Source organism: Hyla sarda, chromosome 9 (genome assembly GCF_029499605.1).
Source record: "Hyla sarda isolate aHylSar1 chromosome 9, aHylSar1.hap1, whole genome shotgun sequence".
NCBI classification, from domain to species: domain Eukaryota; kingdom Metazoa; phylum Chordata; class Amphibia; order Anura; family Hylidae; genus Hyla; species Hyla sarda.
Window position 1 is genome coordinate 18,301,072 of NC_079197.1, and position 21,692 is coordinate 18,322,763.

Below are 21,692 nucleotides of genomic sequence, written 5' to 3' on the forward strand. Positions count from 1 at the left end.
CCCCTCCCGTAGGCTTGCATTGAGGGGCGGAGCGTGACGTCACACGGGGGCGGAGGCGTGACGTCACACGCCGCCTGCCCTGCGGTCGACCGTAATCAGACCCGGAGCGAACATGCTCCGGGGACTGATTACAAACGGGGTGCTGCGTGCATGATTACAGGGGTCCCCAGCGGCGGGACTCCCGCTATCAGGCATCTTATCCCCTATCCTTTGGATAGGGGATAAGATGCTCAAGCATCGGAGTACCCCTTTAATTCATTTTTTTTTACACATTTTTACTGCATTTTGGCTTTTTCTGCTGTCATTTTTTGAATCCTGGTAAAAAAAAATTTGGATAGGGGATAACATGTATAAGCGCCGGAGTACCCCTTTAAGTAACTCTGTGTGTCTGCTCGTGGTGGCGGATTTCTCACTGTAGAGCGGACACACAGAGCTCCCCGGCCGCAGTCAGTAGCTCGCTCTGCGGTCCCTCTTTGACTGCCGTCAGTGCATCTGCAGCGTGAAACAGGCTGTGGATGCCCTAGCCAAGGATATTTTATCATTTACATAGACCCTTTACACTAAACCCAATACAAAGTTGTCAGAGGGTGCACCCTGGTAAAGGTTTGTATTAGATCCCAGGAGTTTTAAGCTCTAACACTAAATCCATGAGATACTGGATTACGAAATGAAATCACCGCCATACAACACCAAACGCGATAATATAAGACGCATAAACAGCAATTATGGTTCAGATAAAAATACAGTCCATGTCACGTACACAGGATTAGCCATCCCTGACTTTCACATCTTTCTTTAATCTCTAGATAAAGAGATTAATGGGAAATTGTCAAGGAGCACCTGACCTACAGGCGGGGCGGCATTTGTCCAAACTTTTACCAGACGATCTGGTTTGGCGAGTATGTGCTGGATACGGCATCACATTTACTGTACAGTGCTCCTTCAAGTTACAATATGAATTGGTTCCAGGACGACCATTGTATGTTGAAACCATTGTATGTTGAGACCAGAACTCTATGGAAACCTGGTAATTGGTTCGGAAGGCACCAAAATGTCATCCAAAAATAGGGAAAAGTGAGGATTAAAGAAAAATAAGTAGATAACTAATAGAGATAAAGCAAATCCTTACATATAAAAGTCATAAAGATCTGCTGGGAGCTGTAATCACTGTCTATGTCAGTGTTTCCCAAGTAGGGAGCCTCCAGCTGTTGCAAAACTACAACTCCCATCATGCCCGGACAGCCAAAGGCTGTCCGGGCATGATGGGAGTTGCAGTTTTGCAACAGCTGGGGGCACCATGCTTGGGAAACACTGGTCTATGTAGAGGACAGGAGCTTCTTCGGGGTCCTATACAGTACACAGTGTCCTAAAAAAGTAACATGGAGCCGCCTTCACCTGGTGTCCAAAGGAGCAGCTAACCCTGGTACAGGTAAAGAGTACAGAACATGTAATACCACCCTGTACTGTAGGGGGCGCTACCAGACACCAGTCAGTGCATACACTTCAGTAATACAGGTAAAGAGTACAGAACATGTAATACCTCCCTGTACTGTAGGGGGCGCTACCAGACACCAGTCAGTGCATACACTTCAGTAATACAGGTAAAGAGTAGTACAGAACATGTAATTACCTCCATGTACTGTAGGGGGCGCTACCAGACACCAGTCAGTGCATACACTTCAGTAATACAGGTAAAGAGTACAGAACATGTAATACCTCCCTGTACTGTAGGGGGCGCTACCAGACACCAGTCAGTGCATACACTTCAGTAATACAGGTAAAGAGTACAGAACATGTAATACCTCCCTGTACTGTAGGGGGCGCTACCAGACACCAGTCAGTGCATACACTTCAGTAATACAGGTAAAGAGTACAGAACATGTAATACCTCCCTGTACTGTAGGGGGCACTACCAGACACCAGTCAGTGCATACACTTCAGTAATACAGGTAAAGAGTACAGAACATGTAATACCTCCCTGTACTGTAGGGGGCGCTACCAGACACCAGTCAGTGCATACACTTCAGTAATACAGGTAAAGAGTACAGAACATGTAATACCTCCCTGTACTGTAGGGGGCGCTACCAGACACCAGTCAGTGCATACACTTCAGTAATACAGGTAAAGAGTACAGAACATGTAATACCTCCCTGTACTGTAGGGGGCACTACCAGACACCAGTCAGTGCATAAACTTCAGTAATACAGGTAAAGAGTACAGAACATGTAATACCTCCCTGTACTGTAGGGGGCACTACCAGACACCAGTCAGTGCATACACTTCAGTAATACAGGTAAAGAGTACACAACATGTAATACCTCCCTGTACTATAGGGGGTGCTACCAGACACCAGTCAGTGCGTACACTTCAGTAATACAGATAAAGAGTAGTACAGAACATGTAATACCTCCCTGTACTGTAGGGGGCACTACCAGACACCAGTCAGTGCATACACTTCAGTAATACAGGTATAGAGTACACAACATGTAATACCTCCCTGTACTATAGGGGGTGCTACCAGACACCAGTCAGTGCGTACACTTCAGTAATACAGATAAAGAGTAGTACAGAACATGTAATACCTCCCTGTACTGTAGGGGGCACTACCAGACACCAGTCAGTGCATACACTTCAGTAATACAGGTAAAGAGTACACAACATGTAATATCTCCCTGTACTGTAGGGGGCGCTACCAGACACCAGTCAGTGCTTACACTTCAGTAATACAGGTAAAGAGTAGTACAGAACATGTATTACCTCCCTGTACTGTAGGGGGCGCTACCAGACACCAGTCAGTGCATGCACTTCAGTAATACAGGTAAAGAGTACAGAACATGTAATACCTCCCTGTACTGTAGGGGGCGCTACCAGACACCAGTAAGTGCATACACTTCAGTAATACAGGTAAAGAGTAGTACAGAACATGTAATACCTCCCTGTACTGTAGGGGGCGCTACCAGACACCAGTCAGTGCATGCACTTCAGTAATACAGGTAAAGAGTAGTACAGAACATCTAATACCTCCCTGTAGTGTAGGGGGCGCTACCAGACACCAGTCAGTGCATACACTTCAGTAATACAGGTAAAGAGTACAGAACATGTAATACCTCCCTGTACTGTAGGGGGCGCTACCAGACACCAGTCAGTGCATGCACTTCAGTAATACAGGGGTTTTACCAGTAAAATGCCCATTCTGATTGGTCAGTTCTTCCGGCCATTGACACGTTTCACAGATCAGGACTGTCCGTACATTGTATGTTGAGTCTGGTTTCTGGGCCAGAAAAGACCATTGTATGTTGAAACTATTGTATGTTGAGGCCATTGTAAGTTGAGGGATCACTGTATAAGCTGCAGTTCTGTTACTATGAGTTACTCTAATAGGATGAAGCTGAATATACAGCCCGAAAGTGTCTATGGTTCTACAGCTTCCCAATACAGATCACCATAGAGAGCTAGATGTTATTTATTTTTTTAAATGTGTGTCAGTGATTGCATAGACCAGTGTTTCCCAAAAAGGGTGCCTCCAGCTGTTGCAAAACTACAACTCTCAGTGTGCCCGGAAAACAAAATGTTTGGATCTTGCTCATCTTTGGTCACATCCCATCAAAAAAATTTAAAAAAAAAAATGTAATTAAAAAGTCACATATACACAAAAGTCATACTGAGAAATAAATACAGATCACAGCAAAAAAAATAAAAAAAACCTCATAGAGGCCCATAGACAGGAAAAAACAAATCACAGGGGTCAAAACAGTTTTACTTTTTTAAAGGCAGTACAGTAATAGATTAATAGATGAGCATGTAAAGATTTTCTATGTATTGTTGCAATCGTATTGACCCACAAAATATAGAGAACATATTCCCCCCCCCCCCCCCCCCAAGTATTTTTTTGGGGTTGCGCCATATATTATATGGTAAAATAAAAAGTATCATTACAAAGTACAATTGATCACAAAATAAAAACGAGCCCTCATTTCGCTCCGTGGATGGGAAAATTTAAGAATTATGACTATGAGAAGGTGAGGAGGTAAAAGTGAAAGCGCAAAATAATAAAAAAAAAAATCACTGCTTCATTGAGGGGGTAAAGAATGAAACTAGAGAAGTGTTTCCCAATCAGGGTGCCTCCAGCTGTTGCAAAACTACAACTCCCAGCATGTCTGGGCAGACAAAGGTTGGGAATTATTGCTCTATAGCATTGTTTCCCAATTAGTGTGCCTCCAGCTGTTGCAAAACTACAACCCCCAGCATATCTGGACAGCCAACAGTTGGGAATTATTGCTCTATAGCAATGTTTCACAACCAGTGTACCTCCAGCTGTTGCAAAACTACAACTCCCAGCATGTCCGGGTAGCCAAAGGTTGGGAATTATTGCTCTATAGCAGTGTTTCCCAACCAATGTGCCCCCAGCTGTTGCAAAACTACAACTCCCAGCATATCTGGACAGCCAACAGTTGGGAATTATTGCTCTATAGCATTGTTTCCCAACCAGTGTGCCTCCAGCTGTTGCAAAACTACAACTCCCAGCATGTCTGGGGAGCCAAAGGTTGGGAATTATTGCTCTATAACATTGTTTCCCAACCAGTGTGCCTCCAGCTGTTGCAGAACTACAACTCCCAGCATGTCTGGACAGCCAAAGGTTGGGAATTATTGCTCTATAGCATTGTTTCCCAACCAATGTGTCCCCAGCTGTTGCAAAACTACAACTCCCAGCATATCTGGACAGCCAACAGTTGGGAATTATTGCTCTATAGCATTGTCTCCCAACCAGTGTGCCTCCAGCTGTTGCAAAACTACAACTCCCAACATGTCTGGGCAGCCAGAGGTTGGGAATTATTGCTCTATAGCAGTGTTCCCAACCAGTGTACCCCAGCCATTGCAAAACTACAGCTCCTGGCATGCTGGGAGTTGTAGTTTTGCAACAGCTGGAGCCACACTGGTTGTGAAACAATGCTATAGAGCAATAATTTCCAACCTTTGGCTTACTGGGCATGCTGGGAGTTGTAGTTTTGCAACAGCTGGAGGCACACTGGTTGTGAAACAATGCTCTAGAGCAGTGGTCTCCAACCTGCGGACCTCCAGATGTTGTAAAACTACAACTCCCAGCATGCCCGCATGCTGGGAGTTGTTGTTTTGCAACATCTGGAGGTCCGCAGGTTGGAGACCACAGCTCTAGAGCAATCATTTCCAACCTTTGGCTGTCTGGGCATGCTGGGAGCTGTAGTTTTGCAACATCTGGAGGTCGGCAGGTCGGAGACCACTGCTATAGAGCAATAATTCCCAACCTTTGGCTGCCCAGACATGCTGGGAGTTGTAGTTTTGTAACAGCTGGAGGTACACTGATTGGAAAGCAGCGACTAAAGGGTGTAAATTTCTATTTGACTTTCCATAGAGAGCAGCAACGAACTACTGTGAAAATCACCTCAGCTTTACCCTACGCGGGATCCGTACAAGGAGGAGGCGCGTTCCTATTGGTTAGTTGAACAGCCAATCAGCGCCGCTCCAGCTTCTCCTCCACCAATCACAATCTGAGAGAACTCTTATGCGACTCCTTCTTAGGGACCGCTCATACTTCCGGGAATGTCAGTTAGAAGCTGTTGTTGGGTTATATCGTGACATATCAGGACAAGGGGGTGGCAAACGTGGGTGAAGGTGAGTACCCTGCTGTGACGTATCGCGTGAGTCTGCCGCGTTGCCCTATGAGGAGGGGCGGCTTTGTCGTGACGTGACTTTGCATGCATGCTGGGACTAGTAGTTCCCTAGCAGAAACTATATAGGTGGTCGGAAAAAAAAACTTCTTTCATATGTCAGGGTTTTTATTTATTATATTTTTATTTTGCTTATTTCTAGAAGTTTGGCATGGCCTGTTACCATAGCAACTATAGCCAGGCTTGCAAATAAACTGCTGGTCTTTTATGTGTTTTATAAATTGGTATTGGCTTAAAGGGGTTCTCCACCCATACTGATATGTAGGAATGCATGGGGTGAGAGCTGGAGGAGAGCATGGCATTCGGTTTGGTTACTGAGAGACCTGTTGCCAGGCAAAGTCGTCCCTAGTAACCTATTTATTATGAATGAAAGTGGATCCCCCAATAGGAGTTTTCTCCAACTGTGGGAAAATGCAACCCCCATCGTGCCCTGACAGACTGCACTTCCTCTAAAGCAGGGATCTCCAGCTGTTCCAGAACTATAACCCCCATCGTGCCCTGACAGCCAGCACTTCCTCTAAAGCAGGGATCTCCAGCTGTTCCAGAACTATAACCCCCATCGTGCCCTGACAGACTGCACTTCCTCTAAAGTAGGGATCTCCAGCTGTTCCAGAACTATAACCCCCATTGTGCCCTGACAGACTGCACTTCCTCTAAAGCAGGGATCTCCAGCTGTTCCAGAACTATAACCCCCATCGTGCCCTGACAGACTGCACTTCCTCTAAAGCAGGGATCTCCAGCTGTTCCAGAACTATAACCCCCATCGTGCCCTGACAGACTGCACTTCCTCTAAAGCAGGGATCTCCAGCTGTTCTAGAACTATAACCCCCATCGTGCCCTGACAGACTGCACTTCCTCTAAAGCAGGGATCTCCAGCTGTTCCAGAACTATAACCCCCAACGTGCCCTGACAGACTGCACTTCCTCTAAAGCAGGGATCTCCAGCTGTTCCAGAACTATAACCCCCATCGTGCCCTGACAGACTGCACTTCCTCTAAAGCAGGGATCTCCAGCTGTTCCAGAACTATAACCCCCAACGTGCCCTGACAGACTGCACTTCCTCTAAAGCAGGGATCTCCAGCTGTTCCAGAACTATAACCCCCAACGTGCCCTGACAGACTGCACTTCCTCTAAAGCAGGGATCTCCAGCTGTTCCAGAACTATAACCCCCATTGTGCCCTGACAGACTGCACTTCCTCTAAAGCAGGGATCTCCAGCTGTTCCAGAACTATAACCCCCATCGTGCCCTGACAGACTGCACTTCCTCTAAAGCAGGGATCTCCAGCTGTTTCAGAACTATAACCCCCATCGTGCCCTGACAGCCAGCACTTCCTCTAAAGCAGGGATCTCCAGCTGTGTCAGAACTATAACCCCCATCGTGCCCTGACAGCCAGCACTTCCTCTAAAGCAGGGATCTCCAGCTGTTTCAGAACTATAACCCCCATCGTGCCCTGACAGCCAGCACTTCCTCTAAGAAGGGATCTCCAGCTGTTTCAGAACTATAACCCCCATCGTGCCCTGACAGACTGCACTTCCTCTAAAGCAGGGATCTCCAGCTGTTTCAGAACTATAACCCCCATCGTGCCCTGACAGACTGCACTTCCTCTAAAGCAGGGATCTCCGGCTGTGGGAAAATACAACCCCCATCATGCCCTGACAGCCAGCACTTCCTCTAAAGCAGGGATCTCCGGCTGTGGGAAAATACAACCCCCATCATGCCCTGACAGCCAGCACTTCCTCTAAAGCAGGGATCTCCAGCTGTCGCGGAACTATAACCCCCATCGTGCCCTGACAGCCAGCACTTCCTCTAAAGCAGGGATCTCCAGCTGTTTCAGAACTACAACTCCCATCGTGCCCTGACAGCCAGCACTTCCTCTTAACCCGGGATCTTCAGCTGTTTCAGAACTACAACTCCCATCGTGCCCTGACAGACTGCACTTCCTCTAAAGCAGGGATCTCCAGCTGTTTCAGAACTACAACCCCCATCGTGCCCTGACAGACTGCACTTCCTCTAAAGCAGGGATCTCCAGCTGTTTCAGAACTACAACTCCCATCGTGCCCTGACAGCCAGCACTTCCTCTTAACCCGGGATCTTCAGCTGTTTCAGAACTACAACTCCCATCGTGCCCTGACAGACTGCACTTCCTCTAAAGCAGGGATCTCCAGCTGTTTCAGAACTACAACCCCCATCGTGCCCTGACAGACTGCACTTCCGCTATACAGGTGAAAGTCGAAAAATTTGAATATGGTGCAAAGTTCATTTATTTCAGCAATGCAACTTAAAAGGTGAAAACTATTATATGAGAAAGTAGTGCTGAGCGATAAACCGGTTCATACCGAATACAGTTTTTTTAAATTTTATTTTATTCTACCTGACGCCCGCAACCCCCTTCAAATGAATGATCAGCCGCAGCTGCTGTCCCCACATCAGGAAACTAATCATAAGTGACCTGTGGGCGCTTCTCTGCTTCGCTGGCCCCCCCCCACGCTGGGGAACTGATCATATGTGACCCGCCGGCGCTTTGAATGAATTAGTTGCATGCCGCGGTGCTGGAAATGATTAATAAAGGACATCTGTACTGTGCTCGGGCTGCAGAAATAAACAAAATAAACTTTGACTCACCTTCCTACGTTCCCCTCGTTGCTCCGGTATCGGCCTCACTGTTCTCTGCTATGATCTTCATGCTGCTTCCTGGGGACGGCGCTCAGCCTATGACCGACCGCAGCGATGTCCCGCCTCAGCTAGTGATAGGCTGAGCGCGCTGTCATGTAAGGAGTCCGGGCAGCAGAGAGAAGGCGGGGCCTGAGCTGCTTACATGACAGCGCGCTCAGCCTATCACTAGCCGAGGCGGGACATCGCTGCGGCCGGGGATAGACTGCCGTCCCCAGGAAGCAGCATGAAGATCATAGCAGAGAACAGTGAGGCCGATACCGGAGCAACGGGGGAACGTAGGAAGGTGAGTCAAAGTTTATTTTGTTTATTTCTGCAGCCCGGGGAAAAAGTACAGGTTTCCTGTATTAATAATTTCCAGCGCCGCGGCACGCAACTAATTCAATTAAAGCGCCGGCGGGTCACCTATGATTAGTTCCCCAGCGTGGGGGGGATACCGTTAAATACAGTGGAACCACCATAACTTCCAAAAATACCATGATATGCATTTTTGGTCATACCGCCCAGCTCCAAGAGAGAGACTCATTACATGCAAAGCAAGATAGATCAAGCCGTGATTTGTCATAATTGTGATGATTATGGTTACAGCTCATGAAAACCCCGATATATGATAGGATTTGGGGAGCTGCTGGTGTTGGTCCACTGTGCTTCATTAAGTCCAGGCTTAAAGGGGTACTCCGCTGCTCGACGCCGGGAGCTCGTGACGTCACGCCCCACCCCCTCAATGCAAGACTGTGGGAGGGGGCTTGACGGCCGTCACGCCCCCTCCCATAGACTTGCATTGAGGGGATGGGGCTATGACGTCACGAGCTGCCGACTCCAGCGTTCAGAACAGTTTTTTCCAAACGCTGAGCAGCGGAGTACCCCTTTAACACTGCTGCCAACATCTCTAAATGGCTTGGTCTAGATGGCGGCAATTTGTCAACATGACCATCCTGCTTCTCTTAGTTGAATGATGCAAAAGGTCTTCAGGTGTGTCGTAGAGATGCGTCTATCAGGCAAGGACCTCTCACCAAAAGGTACACTGCCCAAACATAGCCTCCGAGAGAGTCTTTTTATAGGACCAGAAGATTTTGGAGCACTTCATGCTTCCTTTCCTTTGAAGTTGCATTACTGACATACAATGGATTTTTGTTCGATATTCTAGTTTTTCAAGTTTCTCCTGTACATGTCATCTCCAACCTGTTGTAAAACTCCCATCGTTCCCTCACAGGCTGCAATCAGTCTGTATGAGTGATATTGAACACCAGCTATTGCAGAATAACATTTCCCATCATGCCCTGACAGCCTTCACCTCCACTATACAGTGTGATCTCCAACCTGTGTCTCTCCAGCTGTTGCAATAGTAAAACTCCCAGTATATCCTGACAGCAGCAAGATGGAGATCAGTCCTATAAAGCAGTTGCAGGCTGTCAGGACATGATGATAGTAACACTGATAGCACAGGTTGAGGATCACATGCACAGGCTGTCAGGGCATGATGGGAGCTGTAGTTTTGGGCACTGGCTGGAGATCACTCCTATAGAGAAATTGCAGTCTTTTAGGACATGATGGTAGTTGTAGTCTTGCAACAGCTGGAGAGCCACAGGTTGAAAAACACCTATTAAAGCATGACTTAGCCCAGGGCCGATTCTGACTATAGGCAAAGTAGGCGGCCGCCTAGAGCGCCCTCTGCCCGCTGCAAGTAAGTTAGTAACCAGCCAGAATCTGAAGCTCCCGCCGCTCATCCAAAGCACTCACCCAGCCAGAATACTGTCGCCTGAGGAGGGGATTTGTAGTAGGTGATTACATGAGGAGGAGGTTTGTTACAGTGTGTCACCCCAGTAGTAAGGAGATTACATGAGGAGGAGGTTTGTTAGTGTGTCACCCCAGTAGTAAGGAGATTACATGAGGAGGGGGTTTGTTACAGTGTGTCACTCCAGTAGTAAGGAGATTACATGAGGAGGAGGTTTGTTACAGTGTGTCACCCCAGTAGCAATGGGCGTGTCAGAGGGCGGAGCCAATGGGTGGGGTCAAGGAGCGGCAAAATTGGCTTTCACCTAGGGTGGCAAAAATCCTTGCACCAGCCCTGACTTAGCTCTCCCATAATAGTTACAACAAGGACGGCATTCAGCACCAGATAGAAGTGTCCGTCCATTGCATGCGAGGGGCAGAAAACAAAATCTGCTCCTTTGGGGCTGTTTTTTTCTTTTTCTACTTTTTGTAGTATCCTGTAGCTGCCCTGTTTGGGAGATTCTTACAGTGACTTGCACCCCTTTAGCAGGTGCCACTGCCATGTAGTTGGCACGGTGTAGTACAAACTCAGAGAGCGAGCCGCAGACTACTGAATGTCATCATGTAGGGTGCAGTACATGTTACAGGGTCACTCCGACCTCTTCTTACCAAACGTTGCCTGCAGTCAGAACACCTTATGCCGAGCCAGGTGTCACCCTACCCTGGCGGTGGAAGTGCATCCGGCTGTGTGTACAATACGGTCTCTTCAGATCACCCGCGTGACTTAATGGTAATAAATAATGTACGATCTGCTTGTGGCTGAGGTCGTAGTACGAGGATTGTTCTAGTCCATGGGGTACAGGGAGATCATGCAGGAATGCAAAATACATTTTGTCTAATGGATAACAATATGGAGAAGTACATGGGGAACAATACATGACCTAATCTTGTGCTTACCAACCAGTCTGCCTCCAGCTGTTGCAAAACTACAACTCCCAGCATGTCCGGGGAGCCAAAGGTTGGGAATTATTGCTCTATAGCAGTGTTTCCCAACCAGTGTGCCTCCAGCTGTTGCAGAACTACAATGGGCAGCCAAAGGTTGGGAATTATTGCTCTATAGCAGTTCTTCCCAACCAGTGTGCATCCAGCTGTTGCAGAACTACAAATCCCAGCATGTCTGGGCAGCCAAAGGTTGGGAATTATTGCTCTATAGCATTGTTTCCCAACCAATGTACCTCCAGCCATTGCAAAACTACAACTCCCGGCATGCTGGGAGTTGTAGTTTTTCAACAGCTGGAGCCACACTGGTTGCGAAACAATGCTATAGAGCAATAATTTCCAACCTTTGGCTGTCTGGGCATGCTGGGATTTTTAGTTCTGCAACAGCTGGAGGCACACTGGTTGCGAAACAATGCTATAGAGCAATAATTTCCAACCTTTGGCTGTCTGGGCATGCTGGGAGCTGTAGTTTTGCAACAGCTGGAGCCACACTGATTGTGAAACAACGCTATAGAGCAGTGGTCTTCAACCTGTGGACCTCCAGCTGTTGCAAAACTACAACTCCCAGCATGCCCGGACAGCCAACGGCTGTCCGGGCATGCTGGGAGTGGTATTTTGCAACATCTGGAGTTCCACAGGTTGAAGACCACTGCTATAGAGCAATAATTTCCAACCTTTGGCTGTCTGGGCATGCTGGGAGCTGTAGTTTTGCAACAGCTGGAGCCACACTGATTGTGAAACAACGCTATAGAGCAGTGGTCTTCAACCTGTGGACCTCCAGCTGTTGCAAAACTACAACTCCCAGCATGCCCGGACAGCCAACGGCTGTCCGGGCATGCTGGGAGTTGTATTTTGCAACATCTGGAGTTTCACAGGTTGAAGACCACTGCTATAGAGCAATAATTTCCAAACTTTGGCTGTCTGGGTATGCTGGGAGCTGTAGTTTTGCAACAGCTGGAGCCACACTGATTGTGAAACAACGCTATAGAGCAGTGGTCTTCAACCTGTGGACCTCCAGCTGTTGCAAAACTACAACTCCCAGCATGCCCGGACAGCCAACGGCTGTCCGGGCATGCTGGGAGTTGTATTTTGCAACATCTGGAGTTCCACAGGTTGAAGACCACTGCTATAGAGCAATAATTTCCAAACTTTGGCTGTCTGGGCATGCTGGGAGTTGTTGTTTTGTAACAGCTGGAGGCAGACTGGTTGGGAAACACTGAGGAAGACTGTAGTGATAGGAGCTTTATACGCCTTCCTTTCCTGCTCCATCCCTATGGCTTGATTGGAAGACAGGGCTTGGTTCCCATAGCCGAGCCTTGTTTAGATCTTGTACAGTGCAGTTAGTTTCGATTAGATATATGGCGATCAATGTATTTGAGCCAACCACACCCCCCGCGTACAGGGGCAAATGGCTGCACGATGTTGCGGCAGTGTTATATGGCTATTAGCCACCTCATTGGGGGGGGGGGGGGGTTGGGTTTCCCACATTCAGTGAAAATGATAGCGCAAACCCCCCCACCACCCCTAATATCAAAAGGCTTACTACTGAAGCGGAAGTGGAGTGCTGGGGAGCAATAAAAGGTAATATCTGTCCTACACCCTAGATAACCTGGTAAATGTGTAACGTGTAATGATCTGTATGGTAAGGGGGGAAAAGTGGAATTTTTAATTTCATTAAAAAAAAAAAAAAAAAAAAAAACTCCCCTCCCTCGTAGCTCCGTTATTTGGGTGCCCCGTCTGCTTCCACCCCCTCCTGAGCGGCAAAGGTTAGCACCTACATGCGGGCGAACTGACAGTGGATGGATGGAAAGGTGGATGCAGCTGTGGCCAGTGATTGGCTGAGGGGCTCTGTGACGTCACATCTACAGCTCTGGTGAAGCAGGCTGTCGGCGGGGGCTGTTCGTAGACGTGGCATCGTGATCCTGGAGCTACGAGGTAGCGGAAGAAGGTGAATTATTTAATTTTTTTTCATAGGTCGGCTGGGGACAGTAGCAAAATAAAACCTTCTTTTAAAAGCACTAGGTGCTGTAAATGCACTGTGTGATATGTTGGTGCTATATTTATAAAAAAAAAAGAAAAAAATATAATAATAATAATAATAATAATAATAATAATTAATAATTAATAATAAATAATTAGAGATGAGCGAACCTACAGTAAATTGGCTTGTAGCGAACCTCGCAGCTCGGCTGTTGATTACTTTAGTCTGCATCAATTAGTTCAGCTTTCCAAGGGCTCCAGTTGCCTAGAAAAGGTGAAATACAGACCTAGGAGAGCTAAGACTGTCATTACGGACTTTTCCAGGCAACCAGAGCCCTTGGAAAGCTGAACTAGTTTACGCAGACTAAAGTAATCAACAGCCGAGCTGCGAGGTTCGCTCAACTCTAATAAGTGTTTGATCAAAGGTGGTCTGACTGCTAGGAACAACCGCGATCTTCTGTCCTGGGCCCAACAACTCACCGGTCCTTAAAAAGTCCGAACCCCCCCCACCTTCTGAGACACGTGGGAGTATTGGCCCACTTAACCAACCACCCGCTGAGATGGATTCCCGTCTCAGATAGTGATTGGGGTCGTCACTTCCGCTTATCTCGGAAGATGGGGGGGGGGGGGGGTCCAAGTGCTTCAAGGACAGGTGAGTTGTGGGACCCCAGCAATCAGACAATTATCCCCTACCCCTTAATATTTACCTGGCATGCCACGGTGTAGATAAATGTTTTTTTTTTTTTTTTTAATATAAGAAAATAAACTATTTTTATTGATACTTTTCTTATATGGCCGAGATCCATTAAATGGGCACTCTCAGAAAACTTCATTTTTTTTTTTTTCTAAGCAAAAATTAGTTTTAATATGTTTTATTTGTGTTTAGAAAAGCTGCCACTAGGTGTCTCCTTACTTGTCCAGAGCACATTCCCCCCCCCCATCTCTTGCACAGACTTTGGACTCCTGTTGGCCTGGCAGAATACAAAAAGTAAAGAAAATGCTGTCTGGAGTTCTGAGGGTTGTGTGTGTGCAGCCTTAGCCAATCATAGCTCATCTCACACCGAACTGCTCTGGGCTGTGTGTAGCAGAGTGAGGGAGGAAGTTCTCCCCTGTATGGCTTCAGATGATGTCACGCCTGCTGGGGAACGCCCCTTCCCTGTCAGTGAATCTTTCTTGAGCATTTGGAAAGTTTGGAGACCCGTAGGGGCGGTTGTTTGACTTAAAAAAAAATTAAAATAAAAAAAAATAAAACGGATACCACGGATGAGCCATAGTGTCTAGTCTAGGATATTCAGGAATTACGGGAGCTGGGCTTTATACCACATGACCATGAGTGGAAGTTAACAGCAATCTCTTGCCCAAATTCTTTCAGGTTAATGTATAATGTAACTGGGATTTAATGGTTATGTAGGATTTATGGGAGCGTGTTGTTTGTTATTAGAGCTAACATGGTGTCCTACGCAAAGGAAAATGTGAAAAAGTCAGTCTGCTATATAATAGTGTTGTGTATCCGGAACTACCATTTCCCCTTCATCTTATGGGTTCTGTAACTTATACAATATTTAAGATCCAGAACAATATATTTAGTGATAACATTATATTAACACAGTGTTTCTTAGCCAGGGTGCCTCCAGCTGTTGCAAAACTACAACTCCCAGCATGCCCGGACAGCCAACAAGCTGTCCGGGCATGCTGGGAGTCGAGTTTTTGCAACAGCTGGAGACACCCTTGTTGGGGAACTCAGTATTAGTAATGCGATTCCATAATGTACCTAAAGCTTCATGGGATATTTTATTTTACTTGTAAGTGGGAAAAAGGAGATTAATATATGTCTGTGTCTGTGTATATCTATGTGTCTGTGTATATCTGTGTGTGTGTCTGTGTATATCTATGTGTCTGTGTATATCTATGTGTATATCTATGTGTATATCTATGTGTCTGTGTATATCTGTGTATGTGTCTGTGTATGTGTATGTGTCTGTGTACATCTATGTGTATATCTGTGTATGTGTATGTGTGTGTATATCTGTGTCTGTGTATATCTATGTGTATGTGTATATCTATGTGTCTGTGTATGTGTATATCTATGTGTATGTGTATATCTATGTGTATGTGTATATCTATGTGTCTGTGTATGTGTATATCTATGTGTCTGTGTATATCTATGTGTATATCTGTGTATGTGTATATCTATGTGTATATCTGTGTATGTGTCTGTGTATATCTATGTGTATATCTGTGTATGTGTCTGTGTATATCTGTGTCTGTGTATATCTATGTGTCTGTGTATATCTATGTGTATGTGTATGTGTATGTGTCTGTGTATATCTATGTGTATATCTGTGTATGTGTATATCTATGTGTATATCTGTGTATGTGTATGTGTCTGTGTATATCTATGTGACTGTGTATATCTATGTGACTGTGTATATCTATGTGTCTGTGTATATCTATGTGTATGTGTATATCTATGTGTCTGTGTATGTGTATATCTATGTGTCTGTGTATGTGTATATCTATGTGTATGTGTATATCTATGTGTCTGTGTATGTGTATATCTATGTGTCTGTGTATATCTATGTGTATATCTGTGTATGTGTATATCTATGTGTATATCTGTGTATGTGTCTGTGTATATCTATGTGTATATCTGTGTATGTGTCTGTGTATATCTATGTGTATATCTGTGTATGTGTCTGTGTATATCTGTGTCTGTGTATATCTGTGTCTGTGTATATCTATGTGTATGTGTATGTGTCTGTGTATGTGTATATCTATGTGTCTGTGTATATCTATGTGTATATCTGTGTATGTGTATATCTATGTGTATATCTGTGTCTGTGTATGTGTCTGTGTATGTGTCTGTGTATATCTATGTGACTGTGTATATCTATGTGTCTGTGTATATCTGTGTGTCTGTGTATATCTATATCTATGTGTATGTCTATGTCTATGTGTGTGTGTGTATGTGTGTGTATATATATATATATATATATATATATATATATATATATATATATATATATATATATATATATATATATATATATATATACACCACCCCCCTTGCCAAACATGTAACTATGTCTTTTCCTTATGCTTTACATGACAGTATTGTGTTAATCCCTGAATAAATATCATAAGATTATGGATGCCTGCGGGACCGGTCCGGCCTGTCCCCTCATATTATAAGAAGAGGATTTTAAAGGGCTTGAGAGCTTCATTTAAAGGGGTACTCAAGTGGGGAGAAAAAATTTAATTTTTTTAAATCAACTGGTGCCAGAAAGTTAAACAGACTTATAAATTACTTCTATTAAAAAATCTTTACCCTTCCAGTACTTTTTAGCAGCTGTATGCTACAGAGGAAATTCTTTTCTTTTTGAATGTCTTTTTTTGTCTTGTCCACAGTGCTCTCTGCTGATACCTGATGCCCGTATCAGGAACTGTCCAGAGCAGGAGAAAATCCCCATAGCAAACCTATCCTGCTCTGGACAGTTCCTGACATGGACAGAGGTGTCAGCAGAGAGCGCTGTGGACAAGACAAAAAAGAATTTCCTCTGGATCATACAGCTGCTAAAAAGTACTGGAAGGGTAAATATTTTTTAATAAAAGTAATTTACAAATCTGTTTTAACTTTCTGGCATCCGTTGATTTTAAATTTTCTTTAGTGTTTTTTTTATACAATAATACCAATATATGTAGTTAATACCAATATATGTCTGGGCATGCTGGGAGTTGTAGTTTTGCCACAGCTGACAGCTTTATATTTATCTATTTTTATTTGCTGTTATTTAATTATAATATATGTGATTTTTATAGGGGGTTTTAAAGGAGATTTGCAGCCATAGACCCTTATCCCCTATTCGCAGGAAAGGAGATCGCAGGGGGTCCCAGTGTTCGGACCGCCCCCCCCCCACGATCTCCATGTATCTCTATGGGAGATGCAGCGTTCGTGCATCCCCGCCTCTCTCATAGAGCTGTATTGAGGGGGGCGTGTTGTCGACCTCAGTGCAGGGCCATGACAATGCCGGGTCATCGTACAGGAGATCACGGGGGTCCCAGCAGTCGGACACCCTGTGATCAGACGCTTATGTGTCTAAGTGTGTTGAAGACTGAAGAAATCCTTTAAAGGGGTTCTCCCGTGGAAAACTTTTCTTTTTAATTTTATTTTTTTTTATTTTTTTTAAAATCAACTGGTGCCAGAAAGTTAAACAGATTTGTAAATCACTTCTATTAAAAAATCTTAATCCTTCCAGTACTTTTTAGGGGCTGTATACTACAGAGAAATCCAAAAAAGAAATGCATTTCCTCTGATGTCATTTCCACAGTGCTCTCTGCTGACATCTCTGTCCATTTTAGGAACTGTCCAAAGCTGCATATGTTTGCTATGGGGATTTTCTCCTGCTCTGGACAGTTCCTAAAATGGACAGCAGAGGTCAGCAGAGAGCACTGTGGTCATGACATCACAGGAAATGCATTTATTTTTTGGATTTCTCTTTAGTATACAGCCCCTAAAAGGTACTGGAAGGATTAAAAAATTTTTAATAGAAGTGATTTACAAATCTGTTTAACTTTCTGGCACCAGTTGATTAAAAAAATAAGTTTTCCACGGGAGTACCCCTTTTTAAAGGATAGGGGATAAGATGTCTGTTCGTGTGAGACCAGCGGCCGGGAACCCCCGCGATCAGCCATCACTCCCCCGCCCATAGACATGAATGGAGGGGAGTGGCCCAATGTCACGACCACGGCCGAACCCCTGCGATAATATATTTTATCCCCTATTCAATGATAAAATGTCCAGGGGTGGAGTACCCCTTTGAATATCCCGCCCGCTGCTGCTGCTGAATGGCTAGAATCTGTAACTCTTACCTGACCAGGAAGAAATGCACAGACTGGTCAGGTGTGTTCATTACAGGTGGAGAGGAAAATATTAAAACACCTCCTTTAACTTTATTCCTGGCTATGGCTTCAAAAAACTGTATAGAACAGTGTTTCCCAACCAGGATGCCTCCAGCTGTTGCAAAACTACAACTCCCAGCATGCCCGGACAGCCGTTGGCTGTCCGGGCATGCTGGAAGTTGTAGTTTTGCAACAGCTGGAGGTGCACTGGTTAAAGAGGTATTCCAGTGAAAAAATATTTTTATTTTTTTTAAATCAACTGGTGCCAGAAAGTTTAAACAGATCTGTAAATTACTTCTATTAAAAAATCTTAATCCTTCCAGTACTTATTAGCTGCTGAATACCACAGTGGAAATTCTTTTTCTTTTGAAACACATCTGCTGACATCACGAGCACAGTGCTCTCTGCTGACATCTCTGTCCATTTTAGGAACAGTCCAGAATAGGAAAAAAAAAAATCCCCATAGTAAACATATATATGCTGCTCTGGACAGTTCCTAAAATGGCCAGAGATGTCAGCAAGAGAGCACTGTGTTCGTGATGTCAGCAGAGAGCTCTGTGTTCCAAAAAGAAAAGAATTTCCGCTGTAGTATTCAGCAGCTAATAAGTACTGGAAGGATTAAGATTTTTTAATAAAAGTAATTTACAAATCTGTTTTAACTTTTTCTGGCACCAGTTGATTTAAGAAAAAAACTTTTCCACCGGAGTACCCCTTTTAAGAAACACTAGTATAGAAAAAAGCTGAGCATGAGAACACAGCCTAATTACACCTGATTAAAAGTATCTATCTTGTCCCTAAAGACTGGTAACACAGTGCCATCTAGTGGGGGAATGCGAGTCCTTCCTGCATCACTTGGTACCTGCTATGTAAAATAGGTTTATTTCTCATATTTCCTTTCTTTAGATTGTTTATGGCCATTAATCCCAGAGCAGTTTCAGTCTTATTATTAATAATCAATGTAGTACACAGAATCCATAGTTCTAGCATTTATATTGTATGTGACCTTATTATGTATTACACTGGCTCTACAATGTGCTATGAATATGTCCTTTTGTATATTATACAGATACGGCTGGAAGAAGAGAAGAGCCCAGTGCACTCGGGCAGGACGTGTGCTTCTTCCCTGAATTATGCGGTTAGCAGGTAAGTTCTCCAGTAAAAAACTTATTTTGTGTGTATATATATATATATATATATATATATATATAATCAACTGGCTCCAGAAAGTTAAACAGATTTGTAAATTACGTCTATTAAAAAATCTTAATCCTTTCAGTACTTATGAGCTTCTGAAGTTAAGGTTGTTCTTTTCTGTCTCACGTGTCTCGGGAGCCGCCCAGATTAGAAGCAAATCCCCATAGCAAACCTCTTCTAAACTGGGCATTTCCCGAGACAGGTGTCATCAGAGAGCACTTAGACAGAAAAGAACAACCTTAACTTCAGAAGCTCATAAGTACTGAAAGGATTAAGATTTTTATAATAGAAGTAATTTACAAATCTGTTTAACTTTCTGGAGCCAGTTGATATATAAAAAAAAAAAGTTTTTTCCAGGATAACCCGGGCTTTAACAGTTGATGGCCTGTCCTTGAGATGGCTCAGAGTCCGGTAAGCAGTCAAACGAAAGATGGCATTGATTGAGACTTAAAGGGGTACTCCACTGGAAATTTTTCTTTTTAAATCAACTTGTGCTAGACCGTTAAACAGATTTGTAAATTACTTCTATTTAAAAATCGTAATCCTTCCAGTACTTATCAGTTGCTGTATGCTCCAGAGAAAGTTGTGTTGTTCTTTCCAGTCTGACCACAGTGCTCGCTGCTGACACCTCTGTCCATGTCAGGAACTGTCCAGAGCAGGAGACGTTTTCTATTGGGATTGTCTTCTACTCTGGACAGCTCCTGAAACGGACAGAGCACTGTGGTCAGACAGAAAAAAAAAACTACACAAATTTCTCTGGAGCATACAACAGCTGATAAGTAGAGATGAGCGAACTTACAGTAAATTCGATTCGTCACGAACTTCTCAGCTAAATTAGTTCAGCCTTCAGGTGCTCCGGTGGGCTGGAAAAGGTGGATACAGTCCTAGGAAAGAGTCTCCTAGGACTGTATCCACCTTTTCCAGACCACGGTAGCACCTGAAAGCTGAACTAATTTATGCAGGAAAAGTCATCAACTGCCGAGCCGAGAAGTTCGTGACGAATCGAATTTACTGTAAATTCGCTCATCTCTATTGATAAGTACTGGAAGGATTAAGATTTTTTTTTTTTTTTTTTTTTTTTTTTAATAAAAGTACCGTAATTTACAAATCTATAACTTTCCGGAGCCAGTTGATATGGGGGAAAAAAATAAAATAAAATAAATAGTTTTCCCTCTTTAAACCCTTTTTTTATAGTTTAGGGCACCAAGATCACTACTCTTTACAGTTTCTTTATATGTCCTTCTGTTCTGGAGATATGTGCGATTATAGTTTGTTGTAGTATAGTTTCTTTTTGAATTTCTTTTCTGCCTGACCACAGTGCTCTCTGCTGACACCTCTGTCCATTTTAGGAACTGTCTAGAGTAGGAGCAAATCCCCATAGCAAACCTCTCCTGCTCTGGACAGTTCCTGACATGGACAGAGGTGTCAGCAGAGAGCACTGTGGTTAAACAGAAAGGAAATTCGAAAAAAACTTCCTCTGTAGTATACAGCAGCTGATAAGTACTGGAAGGGTTAAGATTTTTTAATAGAAGGAATTTACAAATCTGTTTATCTTTCTGGCACCAGTTCATTTAAAGGAGTACCCTTTGGTTCATACCCGAAACGTGTTATTGGTTTAATTATAAGATAAAATGCTTTTAAACCAATGCCATCTTCCATCTGACTGCTTCCCGGACTAGCAGCTTCTATACTACCAGCTCTGTTTCTGATTGTGTCTTTGTGGACTGGTTTCCCCATGCTTCCCTCACCCTACAGCTTGGCAGTATTCTGGGTTACAGACACCATACACTGACTTCACTAACTTAAAATGTGCTCTAGATGAGTACTATACATATAACCCCCCCCCCCCCCCCCCCCAACACCTTTACACCAAGGCGCACCTAGTGGTCATTTTTGTTTTCTCCACTATGGGTTATCCTTGAGCTAAGCCAATAATATTGGATGTGGGGGGAAATGGTGGAAAAAAAGCTGGTACAGTGAAGGCGCTGCTCACGAGCAGCGCCTCCACTGTACCTGCTTTTTTCCACCATTTCTCCCCACATTGCATATCGGTTCCTTACTTAGGAGCTCGATGCCGGTGGGAGAGCAGCAGCTCATCCAACATTAGGGCTGCACAGGTCCCAGTGCGGCCCATCCAAGGTCGGTATATCACTGTTGGTGTGGTGGAGGGTGCACATCAGTGAATACATCTCTCTCAGGGAGCGCCCCCTGCACCTTTTTCTCCCCTCTCGTCTCCTAACAATATTCTGTTGTGGTCACCTCCCTGGCATCCCTACAAGTCGGCCGTCTGAAGATTCTGCTTAGGAATTTCGGTCAGAAATTCCGTTGCAGAAGAATCCCATTACTGGCAATGGTATTCCGCTGCACAGTGCACACTACAGAATTTCAGCGGCAGACATACTGCTGCTGAAATTCCGCCATGAAGAATGCACTTGATCCTCCTTCAGAGGAAATAGGCTCTGCAGACATTGCCATCTATGGGTACAGCAATGTACACGCTGTCCTAGCTCGACTTATTTAGCGCTGGTCGCA

The 21,692-nt window shown here is 44.6% G+C and overlaps 1 protein-coding gene across 4 annotated transcripts in view; it reads left to right on the top strand.

Moving 5' to 3' along the window:
- Nucleotides 1-5,518: 5,518 nt before the first annotated feature.
- FAM3A (FAM3 metabolism regulating signaling molecule A) overlaps nucleotides 5,519-21,692 on the top strand; it is a 32,881-nt gene continuing 16,707 nt past the window's right edge. The window contains exons 1-3 of one of the 4 annotated variants that reach the window (XM_056538650.1): nucleotides 5,559-5,649; nucleotides 12,803-13,035; nucleotides 19,033-19,109. In XM_056538650.1, coding sequence (XP_056394625.1) covers nucleotides 19,097-19,109 — 13 coding nt within the window. In that variant the 5' untranslated portion in view covers nucleotides 5,559-5,649; nucleotides 12,803-13,035; nucleotides 19,033-19,096. Of the gene's footprint in view, nucleotides 5,650-12,802; nucleotides 13,036-19,032; nucleotides 19,110-21,692 lie in introns of all 4 variants that reach the window. The other 3 variants (XM_056538651.1, XM_056538648.1, XM_056538652.1) reach the window with 3 other exon arrangements.